Genomic DNA, 13,775 nt, shown 5'->3' with positions numbered 1-13,775 from the left:
TGGCGTAGTCCTTTGGGGCCCGTGGACAGAAACCGTACAAAGTCAGCAAGGCAGTCTTGTCTTTGTGGGGAAAGTTGTAGCAGTTTAACTTTTATTTAGTCTTTAAACCTGAGCTAACCATTATGTGGGCACTGACCTCTGAAACTATGAGGAAAGGTCCCACAGGCTACATAAGTTTTACCAAATAGCTTTTGGTGGTGGTGGGTTTCGTTTCAGGTAGCGCTGTTGCTCAGGTAAATCTTGTTGAGGATCTGGCTGGCATTGGTCTGGTGACTAAGTGGGGAGGGGAAGGGTCTGTTTTTCTGCCCTCCCTTGGGCAGATTTTCTGGGCTATACACGCCCACGTGTATGCACTACCTGTTCAATAGGATCCGACTGCAATTACTTTTATATTTAGTTTACAACATAAAATAATGACGATACTAATTCCCAGTGCAAATTTGAAGCAGTGAAACTTGAGAGTGGAATCAGGCCCACGTGCAAAGCTGTTAAGTACTTTAATGTTACTTGTATCAACAAAACAAATCTCTTTTTGGAAAAGGAGGTGGGGGAATAAGAAGAGATTTTTGTAGTTGTATTTGCAGTTTCCTCTTCCCTTCCTTTCACTCTAGAAATTCTTTATCCTTTCATGCACAGTTGAGAATTAGCCATTTATTCTTAGTGCTGGCGATGCGGTCTTTGATATTTAAAATGGAATGTGTTCCTTTTTGATGCTCTGTGGTTTTGAATGAAGTACACGCTAGCAGATTAATGGTGCAGAACAGTTAGACACTGGCCATTTTTTCCCCTTTCCATATTATTTCATCATTCAAAAAAAAAAATTAAAGATTTTTAAAAAGAAGAGCCTGTGAATTGTCTATTGTTTGTGCGGTGAAATTGTTTTCACAGTGTTGTCATTCTCTTCTAAGTTGAAATCCTTGAATAGCTATGAGCTGTCACATTTTTTTGTAAGTTATAACTGCATCAAGCTGTGCTGACAAAATGTCCCTGCATAACTGTTAATATGCATTGTCATTTGAAGTATGAAACAGTTTAGCTAATGATTTATCTCTTATAATGCAGCACTTGGGGCAGCTGTATGATTTGTCTCTTTAGCAAGTCAAGTAATTTCTTTAACAAAATGTTAAGCACAGATGGGCCATAGGCTGTCAGTTAACCATTATTGTGCATGCATCTGCTTGCCTTCAATGCACTGTTTTATGTATTCAGCCACTTACTTAGGCACAGCGCTCTGAAAAGCGGAACCTACTCTGATTGGCAAATAAAATGTTCATTTGTCTCTTCTTCCTATTGTTTTGTTTTGGTAACACATGTCAGCAGCTCAATTACCCAGTTCATTAACAGCTCCCAATGGACATGATGGCCAACCCATGATAAGGAGGGCGATTGTGGCACATATGGTCAATAATAGCCTGTCTCTTGGTAATTGTAAATAAAAGTCACTGTTGGCCATTTCCTTTTACTGCGGCTACTGTTTTCCTTTTCACTTTGCTGTACAAAGCACATTTCTCTATGTGAATCAGTCCAAACAAAATAAAAATACCATCCACTTCTCTCAAGAAGATCACTTTATCACTGTTGTGGTGGTTGTTCCCTCTCTGTGCTGACTTTCCAGCTTAGAGTTCACAGGAGATGCAGTTGCTCTTTTCCAATTCCAGTAACCGATTAATTACTCTTATTAATCAGTTTACTATAACAGCAGCATATTTTATCCCCGTTTCTCTCGTTCTCTCACTGCAAACTTTTGTAAAGTGCCTGTGAAGTTTAAAAAAACCCATTTACGAGTTTGTTTTTTTTTTTTTTTTTTTAAGTATGCCCTTTACAAATAGCAACGGTTTTCAAAGGAGTAATTGAAGTGTGACTTAATCCTTGTTAGATGAGCGATATTGCTGTCGGGAACAGAGGCTTGCTTTTTCATTTCTTTTCTTGTTTTTTAATATATCGTAGTGAAAACGCAGGTAGAAAGGGTTAAAAGCAGTTTTACTACTTGTGAGTATGTAACACTGTACCAGGTATTCTGTTGTGTTCTAGCAAGATTGTTAATTTTCTCATATATTTGCTGATCCTAAATTTTCATTTGTGACAGGGAAACAGGAGTACGTAGCAGCATTGGCATGTTTTATCTTAACCCCCTTGAGAAATCGTTTGTGGCTTCTTGTTTTGTTATTTATGTTTCTTGAAATTTCCTTTTCCTTTTCCTCTTGAAGAAGAGGAGCCCAGCTGCTAACAAATTTTGGGCTATGACCTAATGAAACTTGGGGTGCCCAAATCTCCCCTCTGTCCTCTGCCCCTATTGACAGTGAAGCACAGAAAGTGAACAGTGAATTGGGTAAAATTGCAGCTCTGAGTCCTGGTAAACTTATGCCAAAAGTGCTTTGTTGGGAACACTGCAACCCAAAAATTTAGGGGTGCTTTCCTAATCTTGGGAGCATGCTTTACCTTAGATAAACACGGCATCCAGTTGTGGCGTCTTAAACAGCTCGCAGGTGGCCGAGGGGTGACTGCGGACCCCCCGAGCTCGTCCCCCGCTGCCTGCCGTATTCATAACTAATCTGTACTCTCCGCCCAGGGCTGCCGGCACTCGGGGAGTTGTTGAGTGTCAGAGTTTATTTGTCCTGTTTTGATTAGCACAGACCTGGCAGGGCGTATTTTCCTTTTAATGGCTCCTTGCTGTGACAGGGAGGTTTCGGGGGGAGGAGAAGAGGGGAGCCCGGCGTCACATTTCCCTGGGCAAATACAGCAAAATGAAGGGCCGATGGGCTGGGAGGGAGGTAGTCGGTTGACTCCAGAGTCTTCATTACATTTTGTGTGCAAATATGAGCCTGCCCCTAAACGGGACTGCTCGGAGGGGAGGAGAGGGAAATAGTAGGAAATAAAGATGCTGTTTTATTTTCCTGCGGCCTTTATTTTGAGGAGCGAAAGGAGGCCTGAGGTGTTACCATGCCAGCTGGTGAAAGCCTGCCCCAACACAAACAAGGATGCTGGGAAGAATGCGCTGCTGGCCACGTAGGACCAGCGCTGGGGGGTGGTTTGGTGAGGGCCTGGGGTGACCCTGACAGCCCCCCAAACATACCGGGATGGATTTCCCGCCTCTCCCTCTCTTTCCTCATTAATCTGCCTGCGATATGATGGGGGGATGCTGTTTGAGGGAGAGGCGGTGGTGGAGGGGACGCCTCCAGGTGCTGAGGTTCGGGGTGGTGGCCGCCGCAGCCCCCTTTGTGCCTCCTGCATCCTGCCAGGCAGGTGTCAGGGCCCTGAATGCGGGCGAAGGCCCTGCTGATGGATACCACAGATGGAGCGTGGAAATCGGTCGAATAGGCCTCAGCCACAGGCCATTTCTTAGGGCCCAACAAAAGCCGCCAAATAAGTCAACAAAAATCCCAAAGATCACAAAGAAGAGAGTGTCATTTGTCATTTCGGGTGGGGGTGGCAGCCCTGCCGTGCTCCTCCTCTCCTGCACCCGAGTAAACACGAGGGAGGTCACTCGCCTCTGCGTGGGCGTGAGGGATGGTGGGGACCGGCCGGCCATGGGGCCGGCAGCCCCCTCCGGTACCCGCTGCCGAACCCCCCACTCAGCCCCACGGCCACAGCCTCAACTAACAGAGGTGTGGGGCGAGGGGGGAGAGCCTGGGAAATTAACTGTGCGTGAAGAAAGAAATGAGGAGATGTGGGGAGGATAACTAGCAAATAAACTGCCACCAGAACCCTCCCTGGCCTTTGGGGGCTTTTTTGGGGGGGTCTTATTTTAGCAAGATCCATGGCTCGGCAGAGTTGCTCTAGGGCAGACCCCAGGCTGTTACGCTTAGAGGAAGAGGCTGTGTAATATTTTATTAAAAAATTTCCTAGTGGCTGGGGGATTACCGGAGAAGTTGTGCCTCTGCAGAAAGACAACCTCTCTGCCTGCTTTTGTCAGGTGCGTGGTGCTGCAGCTGTAATGTATGGGTTTTAAATGGTTGTCATGTTTTTGTTATTTAATTATTCAAATGAAATGTCTTGCTGAGAGGAAGAACAACCCACAGAATGACCTCTTGTGTGTTATTTTGTTGTTCGTTTTTTTCCCTGCCGTGTCTGTTTACGGTGTTTGGAAAAGGGACGGTTGCAGATCTCCAGGTGACCGAATGCCTTCGACACTAGGCAGAGGTTTTTTGCATATTGTGGTGATAACTGGCATGCAGCATTTCCTCAGACCACCAGACAGGTCACGAGGGGTTAAGGGACAAATAATTGCTCTTTAATTCTGTAATTCCTTCTTTAAGTAAACTTCATGGCTTAGACACTGGTAGTGCTTTTGGCTGCCTCTCCCATTTTGATTTGTGCAGTGAGGGGATACCAGTGAGCCCCAGGGGTCTGGCGGGGGATCTCCCAGGACACTGGTGAGTCTCCTTTCCCCTATTTATAGCTGAGGAGTTGGAGTATTAAGATCATCAGGACAAGTGTAAAGGTTAGCAATAGGTGTGTTATGTGTCTGTAGAGGTGATGGAGATAGAAACAACTCAGATAAAATCTGACCACTTTTACCTGTGCTGAGTAGTATTTTTTCATATCATGGAAGTCAGCGGATCTGGTAGTGAGATAATGGTTAGCAAAAGGGCAATACACTATGGCTATTGCACACATATAAAATAATCACTGCTATTTTAAAGGCTGAGGTGTGTCCAGTTTACGGCCTTAGCCAATATTCTGATTGACTTCTTACCTATATAACAGTCCGATATTGGTATTTTAATAGGAAAAGATAAGAATAAAAACTTCCTTGAAACTAATAATAATTAAGAAGACTTTGTAAGAAATAAAAACAGTGCAGTTTGTAGTACAGACCTGTAGGCATTGTTTGAGATTACATTTGTCTGATTTTCATATTGCAAATCAGACAAGAGAAAGGAACTGAATGGTTTCAGTAAAGCTGTGCATAGCAGTCAGGGCTGGCGAAGGGTAACACCAGTGTAATCAGACAGGTATGAAAGCCATTTCATTTGATACATATTTTCTTCTTACTTTAATTTTATTACTTTCTCTCTAAATGTTTGCACTTGATTAGACGTGTTTTGCTGGACTCTTAGACACTTTGTTCAATTTTTTCTGACTGGTTTACCTTTGTGCTTTTCATATAGAATCATAGAATGGTTTGGGTTGGAGGGGATCTTCAAAAGTCATTTAGTCCAATCCCTCTCCCACAAGCAGGGACACCTTCAACTAGATGAGGTTGCTCAGAGCCCCGTCCAACCTGACCTTGAATGTTTCCAGGGATGGGGCATCAACCACCTCTTTGGACAACCTGTTAGGGTATCACCACCCTCGTTGTAAAAAATTCCTTCCTTATATATGTAGCCTAAATTTACCCTCTTTTGGTTTAAAACCATGACCCTTTGTCTTATTGCAACAGGCCCTGCTAAAATATAGTGCTTAATGTTCCAGGGATGGGGCATCAACCACCTCTTTGGACAACCTGTTAGGGTATCACCACCCTCGTTGTAAAAAATTCCTTCCTTATATATGTAGCCTAAATTTACCCTCTTTTGGTTTAAAACCATGACCCTTTGTCTTATTGCAACAGGCCCTGCTAAAATATAGTGCTTAATGAAATGTAAAGCTAAAATGAAATGAAATTAAGTCAGTCTTTCAGTTCTGCATTCTTACTGCTTCAGGAATGCAAGGCGCAGGGAAACATCACAAGATTTTGCTAAGTCTTTATAAAATATTTTTAGAAAGGGGTGTGCACCATTATAGGTGTCCTGATACTTCCCACCCAATCGGTGAGGGAATTCACTTCAGAAATTTAGTGATAAATATCCAGTTTAAATTGCACAGTTTAAGCTGGCTTTTTATAGGCACGTATGTAGATGTTTGAAGAAGTTCCATAAATACACATAGAGTCTGAGAGTACTGAAAGAATTCCCGAGATCTGAGGATTTGACTATTTATTTATTTATTTAAAAAAACCAAAACTCATTGTACACAATAAAAGATGACTTTTGTCACAGACATCTCCGAAAAGGACCTTCCTGAGCTCTGTTTCGGATCTTACCACATCAGGTACAGTCAGGGTGCAGTGCTAGCCAATACGACCCTGTTAGCATGGCTGGTGTGCTCGCCTCCACTAGTCTATCTTGTCAGCAATAGCTCTTCTGCTTAAGGTGGGAGATTGTATATGAGGCTAACACAGGGAAACTGTATTTTAAATACCTTATGTTTCTTTTTATTCTTGAACAGCAGCATGAAGCCTTCCTGGAGGGTTGTAACTTGGCAGTTGCTGGGGAAGGCAGGTGTCACTGATTTGCCTGGGACCCCAACTGAGAAGATTTGGGATTGTTCAGACAATGTGTTATGTACGTTTTAGGATACCCTAGATTGCCTGTTTAATAAGGAATGAACTTCAACTGTTTGGGATAGGATGTTTGTGCTGATTCCCTTTTGTTCTTGGGGACAATATTCCCAAGAACCAGAACAACTTAATCCAGTCTTACTTGGGGCAAAATTTGTATGCAAATAAAAGACTCTAGGAGTTGGATGTTTTCACAATACATTGATGCTGAGCTGTATGGGAGTTTCTCCCGATGCCCTGTGTATGTTGGATCCAAAATACTGATGGTGTCTGGACAATTAAGATAGCTTTCATGAAAGAACCTCTGGTCTAGCAGTAATTGTTCTTTTTTTGGTATGCAGAAATACGTAAACTCTTCTGCTGGGTTGTCTGAAAAAGCACTGTCTTTCTCATGCTGTAAGACCAAGTAAACAGATTAGGTGTGTCTATTAGTTCAAACAGCTTGAGTGAAATTGGAAATGTAAGATAGCTGGAAATGAACATGGTGGGGGGTTTTAGCTAGGGCTTGAGAAACAGTGATTTCTTTCTGGCTTTGTGTTCTCAGTTACTTCCAAATAAATCGTGTTAAGAAGATTACTTTAAATCAATGTCTATATCAATAATTTATTTGGAATTATTGAAGTAGTAGAAGCAGTGCTTGTATTTCAACTGAACAAGCCATTTCAGCATCACTGGGGAGTGTCTGCCCTCTTTAGGTGGTTTCCCTTGAAGACTCAGGCAAGAAGGAATGCTTGTCGCCTGGGAGAGCAGCCGATGGGCGTGAAGACTGGTTTTGGAAGTCTACTCTTTTGGTTCATTACTGTTTGTTGGAGAAAGAGAGCATGATCGGGTACTAGAAGAGGCTTTGCTGCCTTCACAGCTATAGCTATGGGTTCAGCCAGGGCTGGGCTGTAGCTGAAGTTCACTTGACTGCCAGGGAGCACAGGGAAACAGGCAGTGATGCCAGAAGCTCTGTGTGTGTGTGTGTAATCTCACTCTCTCCATGTCCCTGAAACCCAGGAAGAGTGTTTGTTCTGATTTCTCTTTAAACTGCTGATTGCAAGAGTTGGTAGCCCCTTTCATGACATATTGTACGTGGTCTGTTTCTTGCTGACTTTCCTTAAGTACCGACTCGGGGCATGGTATGAGGGGCCTTTGGTCCAACACAGCCTGGCTGATTTGCAGTCATGGCCTGGCCAGTTGCCTGGAGACTGAGCATCAGCACATCTGCGTGTAGCTGTGCTCTGTGCTGGAAAACCTCCCAAGGTTAGGAGGAATAATGATGAAACCTTAGCGAGGAAAGCATGCAGTACGTGTATTTCAGCTCTGGTCCTCACATACAGCAAGGAGATTCCAGCAATAATAACTGGAAGCGTCAAGTCAAACTATTGCTCCCAGCTATTCGTACAGGAATTCTCCGTGCAGCATGCATCTCAAAATTTTTAAATTTTTTATTATTAACACCTTTCTGGTCTATCCTAAGGTTATGTTAGGTGGTTCTAAGACAGATAAGTAAGTTGCGAACAAACAGGAATGTTTAAATGTGCTGAGATACACTAACACAAACGTGTAAAATACTGTTCAGAGTGTAGGACAAATAATATACATGATATGAAGTAAATATTTGCTTGTGTATGAGAAATAATTTCTTCAATAGCATTCCCCATACCTTTGTAATCAGTTCCATAACCATTTCAGCAATAAGGTTGCAGTGATGGATCCATAGGGAAGGTGACATGGGTCTACACAGTCAGAATGTTTAAGTTACAACATGCACACTGGTGCAAATGTTTGTATCCTTTCGCTAGTTCAGGGACAGGAACACAGCCACATTGTTTGTCTAATTGCTTGGGACTAAGCAGTACTGCTCAAGTGTTTTAAACACTTGCAAACTGCTGGAGGAGTTAAAACAAAGAAATAGAATAATTCATTTACTCAAAAAGATTGCTAGAGGTCCTTAAGTATTTTTGGGCCAGGAAAAGGAGCTAAACTTAGTTGAACTTTTGGCAATTCTTTATTTGTTTGAACACACTTGCGCAATGTAATATTTAAATCTGATTTGTTTCTCACTTTTCTGCTTTTTTGAAGTTCACCAACTCAGTTCGAAGTTGTGGGGAAAAGCAACTTTCCCATATAAGAGGTTATCATAGATTGATCTAATATTTTGCTTTTTTTTTTCTCCTCAACTAAAGCTAATTTTTTTTCTTTCATTTTTTCTTTTTTGAGCATCAGCACCCCAGTCTGATGAAGGCTCTGACATCGATTCTGAACCAGATTTACCTTTAAAAAGAAAGCAGCGTCGCAGCAGGACAACTTTCACAGCAGAGCAACTGGAAGAGCTGGAAAGAGCTTTTGAGAGGACACACTACCCTGATATTTATACCCGGGAAGAACTTGCGCAGAGAGCCAAACTCACAGAGGCTCGTGTCCAGGTATGTATTTAAAAGCTGCCTAACAAAGGGAATTTCCTTTTCTGTTAGGAGGTCGTGTCCTTTTATATGCGCACGTGATTCTAGAAGGGTAGAAGGAAAATGTGAAGTTACATTGTTTACAGCCTTTAGGGGGTTTTGCATCTGTACATGGACTTTGGTCTTCCAACTGTTTAAGGCAACAACTGCTTTCAAAAAAGTTTTGTGTTTCCCCCAGCAATTGTTCCATACCTACCGTGAATGCAATACTGAGCCTTTGGAGAAGGCCTGTTGTCCCAGTTTGCTTATTTTATGCATTTGACAGCACTCTGCATATAATCAGGTCAGCTGTTATGCCAGTTTATAGTTATTTAACTGATTTCATCTGTTGTTCTTTGGGTCTTTCAGGCATTAACAGAGGAGAGAAAAACATTATAAAAAGGACAGTGTGCCTCTAGAGCCAGGCAAGTGAGCAGGGTTACTGGTGCAGTATCTACAGTTTACTTTTAGGCTAGCTTTTGAGGTTGACTTGATTTAAATCTTGTAACATCTCTTTTATCCCTACTGTCAGTTTAATTCAAAAGAAAATGAGACCTTAATAACTGTTAGGTCTTCACAACTTCATGTAGATATGGATTGTCTAAAACAAGTTAACCTGCTGAAGAAGTAAACCGTGGAGTTGGTTTAAATTAAAAAAAAACAACAAAACAACAAGGTATGAACATGGATTTTCAGATGTCCAAAACTGGGCAAATAGCAGCCAAATAATTCTGGAATAAACTGCACTCCAGAGTTCAGGTTCAGACTAGGGCATACTCTGTTTCACAGCACCAAAGCACATCCTGTGAAATGTTTAACACCACAGGCAGAATCCTCTGCTGCTGTTTCACTACTTGACATCTAAAAGTCATTTAGAAAGGGTCGCCCAGTTTAAATTGGTCTGAGTTGCAAGTGTTCATAGGCAAATGTGCGGTTGGGTGACAAGCAAAATGTTGTAGCTTGTGATCTAACAAACGAAGAGAAATTAGTGGTAACTTGTGATCTAACCAAGGATACAGGTGAATTTGGTTGCTTTGGTGAAACTCTGTTTTTATGCTTTGAGCTTTGAAGCTCAGCCTGAGGCATTCAGACTCTGCAAACTGAAATACGCAATACAAAACATCCTGCTGACTTTTTAAGACAATCATGTCTGTATTATTATCTGTCTTGAAAGGTCCACACTTTTTCAGGTTTACCTGATAAATATTTTTGCAGAAGACTTCACACTACATTTCTTGTAAGTGTTTGTTATGACTGTGAGAGGAAATCAGATGTATGGATGAATTTGTCTGGAAGGCAGACTCAGTGGTGTGTGATTCTTAATGTGTTTACTAAGTGAAATGCTTGCAAAACAGCTTCATATATAGACTTGGGCCAGGTAAGACCAAATCAAGCCCTGGGAATCATCCATGCACAAACATAATAAAGATAACTTCTTACACAAGTTCTCTTAGCAAGACAAATGGGATCTAGGCTATGAAGTTTTGGGCTATGTTAGTTTCAGTGGAAAAGTATGATAAAATGAAAAAGACCTTGTTCGTGTTTTTCTAAATCAATGACCCACAGCTAGAAGAAAAGCAGAACTCTCATTAACATAACAGCTGTCTTAATGTGGCTTTAACCCTGTGACTTTTTACATTCCTTATGGCTTCCTTGGTTCCCTTGAGACGCATCCTGTCTCACACCACTCCTATGATCTACAGCCTTACGAATTCCCCAGTACCTCTGACATATGGATATTTTACCTAACCCAGCATGGAAGAAAGTTCCCAGTCAATCAATGATTAAAATACCAGAACAAAACCTTCCTGGATTAAAGATGAGCTGGGGCTGAAGTAGCCAGCCTGTGGGCAGTTTCCTAGTGCACTCCATCTGTCTGGTACCCTTGAAGCCTGGCAGAGTGATTTAGCAGTGGATTAAGGGATACGGGATTTGCCTTATCAGCATTCAACACCTCTCTATAGCCCCTTAAAATAGCCACCTATGATGGGCATGAAATAAAAGACGACCTGTGAAAAGAAAATAACCCTAAGGGACTTGAGGCTGAGAGGGCTGGGTAGTCATACTGGTATAGCATTCAAGCTTTCTTAGTCACACTTCTTTTTTGGTAATAGTATGACAGAGATCAGAGATACCAAATTTTATATGGATATATACACAAAGATCTCTTTGACTGCTTCCCGATTAAGCATCGTCTAAAAGAGCTGGCTTTTTGCAGCCCGAGTCTGGCTGAGCCCAGAAAATTCTTTTTTTCTCTGGAGCTCTAAGGTCCAATTTTGTAGAATTGTTTTGCATTGCCTAGGAAGTTAGTTAATTGATTGCAACCGGACCAACCTTGCTATTCCCTCTGTCCCTCCATGTCGCCCTTGCATCTCATGTTTTGTTTTTTCTACCCTGCCTCCCCCGTGCTTCCCCTTTCCTTCTATTCCCCAAGGCGGTCTCTGAACACCCGTGAAAGGAAGAGTCTTAAACCACCGCACCATCTATTTTCTCACTTTCCCACTGCTGAAGGGTAACCCAATGCATGTTTCTAAGCTGGTTGGTTGGAGGTGGCGGGGGAAGTCACCTCTGGGCTGAGATCAAACTCAGAACATTTCAGCCCCTAAGAGGAATTTTCTTAAAGCTACAAGCAACTGAAAACAGACTTTACAGTGTGAATGTTATTTGTGTACTTAATCATGGGGACAGGAAAGGCTTTTGGGGAAAGAAGCGTTGCAAAAAGTTCCATGGTGTAAGAGTCACAAGATGTGTACTATAAACATTGCAAATACTTCAGCACTGGGTGTAATAAGGAGTTAAAATGCTCCCTGCAATTCCTCTTGCACCACCTTTCCACTCAAGGACTGTTAAGTCTTTCTCCCCCATGTTTGAGCCCAGATGTCATGTGGAGCCAGGACAACCTCTTCTGCTGCCTCTTCCAAAGGCACCCGGAAGTTCTTCGGTCTTGTGCATTCATCAGATACAATTCAGAAACATAAGTAGAGTCCTGAAGGTCTAGGATGGCCCCTTATTAAAGAAAAAAAAAAGTAGTAATACCCTGGGAATGTGAAGTTGAAACTCGCAGCAGAAATCACAGAAGTACAGTGCTTTACTGGTCCAGTTTAAAACCTCATTAAAACCATCGCTAAGTTGCAGTGTAAGCCCTTAAGGTCTCTGGCCTATTTTTACTGACTCAATCTGAAGGCGAATTCTAAAAGTCAAATTTCCCCCCGTGTAGATAAAGATCAAAGGCTCTTTCTAAGCTTCAGAGCAGTGCAGTTATGGTTTCTGTAACAGATAGCGCATAAGGAATGAAGTGGGTAGCATCTTTTCTGGCCACCTTTTGATTCCCACATCAGGCTTATTTTTTGACCTGGATGAACAGTGTAAACTTTGGCAGGACCTTGGAGCCTGTTTCAGATTGACGGTGGGAGGTGTTTACTTCAATCTTTTGGTAAAAGATTTTTAAACAAGGCTCAGGTTTGTCCTGTGGCAGGCAGAGGGCCAGGAGCCTGCCTTGGCTGATGGGGGCCGGCCAGTCAGAGATATCTTTTTGGGCTGCGTGTTGAAGGCAGGCCTCCCAAATTATCACAAATGTGATGCGCAGACTTGCGTGTTGGACCACGTTGAGGATGTGCCCCCAGCTGTATGGGATCATGCAGGGCAGGAGGTCCTGCCGTGAGAAGTGGCTGGCACACAGCCTTCCTGATTAAACCCAAAACACAACGGGAGAAATTTGTTTGGACTCTTCTAGTCCGTGAATAATGGTGAAAAAGCAGGGCAAGTTGGGAAGAATTCTGAAACATGAGTACGTCCTGTTCTGAAGAGACTCTTCTCAGCCAAATCCCGGGTTTAAATTGGTTTTATTGAAAACTTCCAAAAATAAAAATACTGTTTTACAAAAGACCATGTCTGAAAATTGAGGCAGATCTCTCCAGGCTACTAGGATGGGGTTGAATGTTCCCATGTCAAACTTGTAATCAGCTTGTAAGCTTTTGTAAAAAGCTTATTACAACCTCAGCAAATAGAAGAAGTCCCAAGAGCTCAGAAGTCTTGAGCAGCCAGAAGAAAAATGATAAAAATATTTTTTTTTAAGTGATGTGCTTGCGTATTGTTTTCTTTGTTTCGCTGTGGTACAGGGAGGGGAAGAGATGGTTGGAAGAAGATAGTGGGGGGAAAGGTGAGAGAAGAAATGGTGACTCTGAAGCTAGTAGTAAGGTTTGAAAGCTCTGAAGTCCAATCTCTTAGCTTTAATAGTCTCTTCTCAGTAGCAAACAGTGAAAAGCATTCACTGGGAAATCACGGGGGAGGGAGGACCTGTGCCAAAAAGTCTTTACTTGCCCTCAGCTCCTCTGAAACGGTTTGAGCTTGTTTGCTGAACTCCGCAGCCTGATGGGGAGATGGGGCAAAGGAATGTGGGACAGATTCAGGAACGTTTAAGACCTTTCAGCAGATCTTTACAGTTATTCCTGATGTGGTTTATGGAGAATTTATAGTGCGTTTTCTTGAGGTTGTCCCTCTTGCATGTTATATAGGACAAAGAAAGAAAATGCTGTGTGCATTCTTGTAGTAGATAACCCTGTAATTGCAGATTTTTCCAACCCCCCCCAGGGTAAAGGAGAAATTCTTATGGGTAAATTAGCCAACTACAAACATATGCAGGCCTAAGAAGACATCTATAAATATAAAGTAAAAGAAGGGATGTGATTTTGATTCTCTTTTTCTGGTCCTGGCTGCCTAAGGGATCAAATTAGTGGCGCTTTAATTTATAAATACACAGTTCAATTTGCGTATTACTCAATATTTTGCAGAACTATTCAGCTGCAGTGTTTTAGAAGAATTTGTGTAGGACTGAGTCAAAGTCTTTTCAAAGAAACCTGTGAGAGTTGAGTATGTTGGATCGCACTGGGAGGTGGTTGGAAGTCCTTGTTCCCTTTGGCACAGTCTAGTGGTTTTTTGGTCTGGTCTTTTTCTTTTTTTATTGTGTGTCGAGTGTGTGTTTTTTGGTTGGTTTTTCAGGGTTTGGGTTTTGGTTTTTTTGTGGTTGT

The 13,775-nt window shown here is 42.3% G+C and overlaps 1 protein-coding gene across 1 annotated transcript in view; it reads left to right on the top strand.

Annotated features, from left to right (window-relative positions):
* The window catches only part of PAX3 (paired box 3), a 93,696-nt gene that overhangs the window by 59,274 nt on the left and 20,647 nt on the right, over nt 1-13,775 (top strand). Inside the window, exon 5 of the mRNA XM_009890201.1 lies at nt 8,528-8,733. Within this exon, the coding sequence (XP_009888503.1) occupies nt 8,528-8,733 (206 nt within the window). The remainder of the gene's footprint in view (nt 1-8,527; nt 8,734-13,775) is intronic.

Source organism: Charadrius vociferus, unplaced genomic scaffold (assembly GCF_000708025.1).
Source record: "Charadrius vociferus isolate BGI_N301 unplaced genomic scaffold, ASM70802v2 scaffold650, whole genome shotgun sequence".
Taxonomy (NCBI): Eukaryota; Metazoa; Chordata; class Aves; order Charadriiformes; family Charadriidae; genus Charadrius; species Charadrius vociferus.
This window is presented reverse-complemented; position numbering and strand designations above follow the sequence as displayed.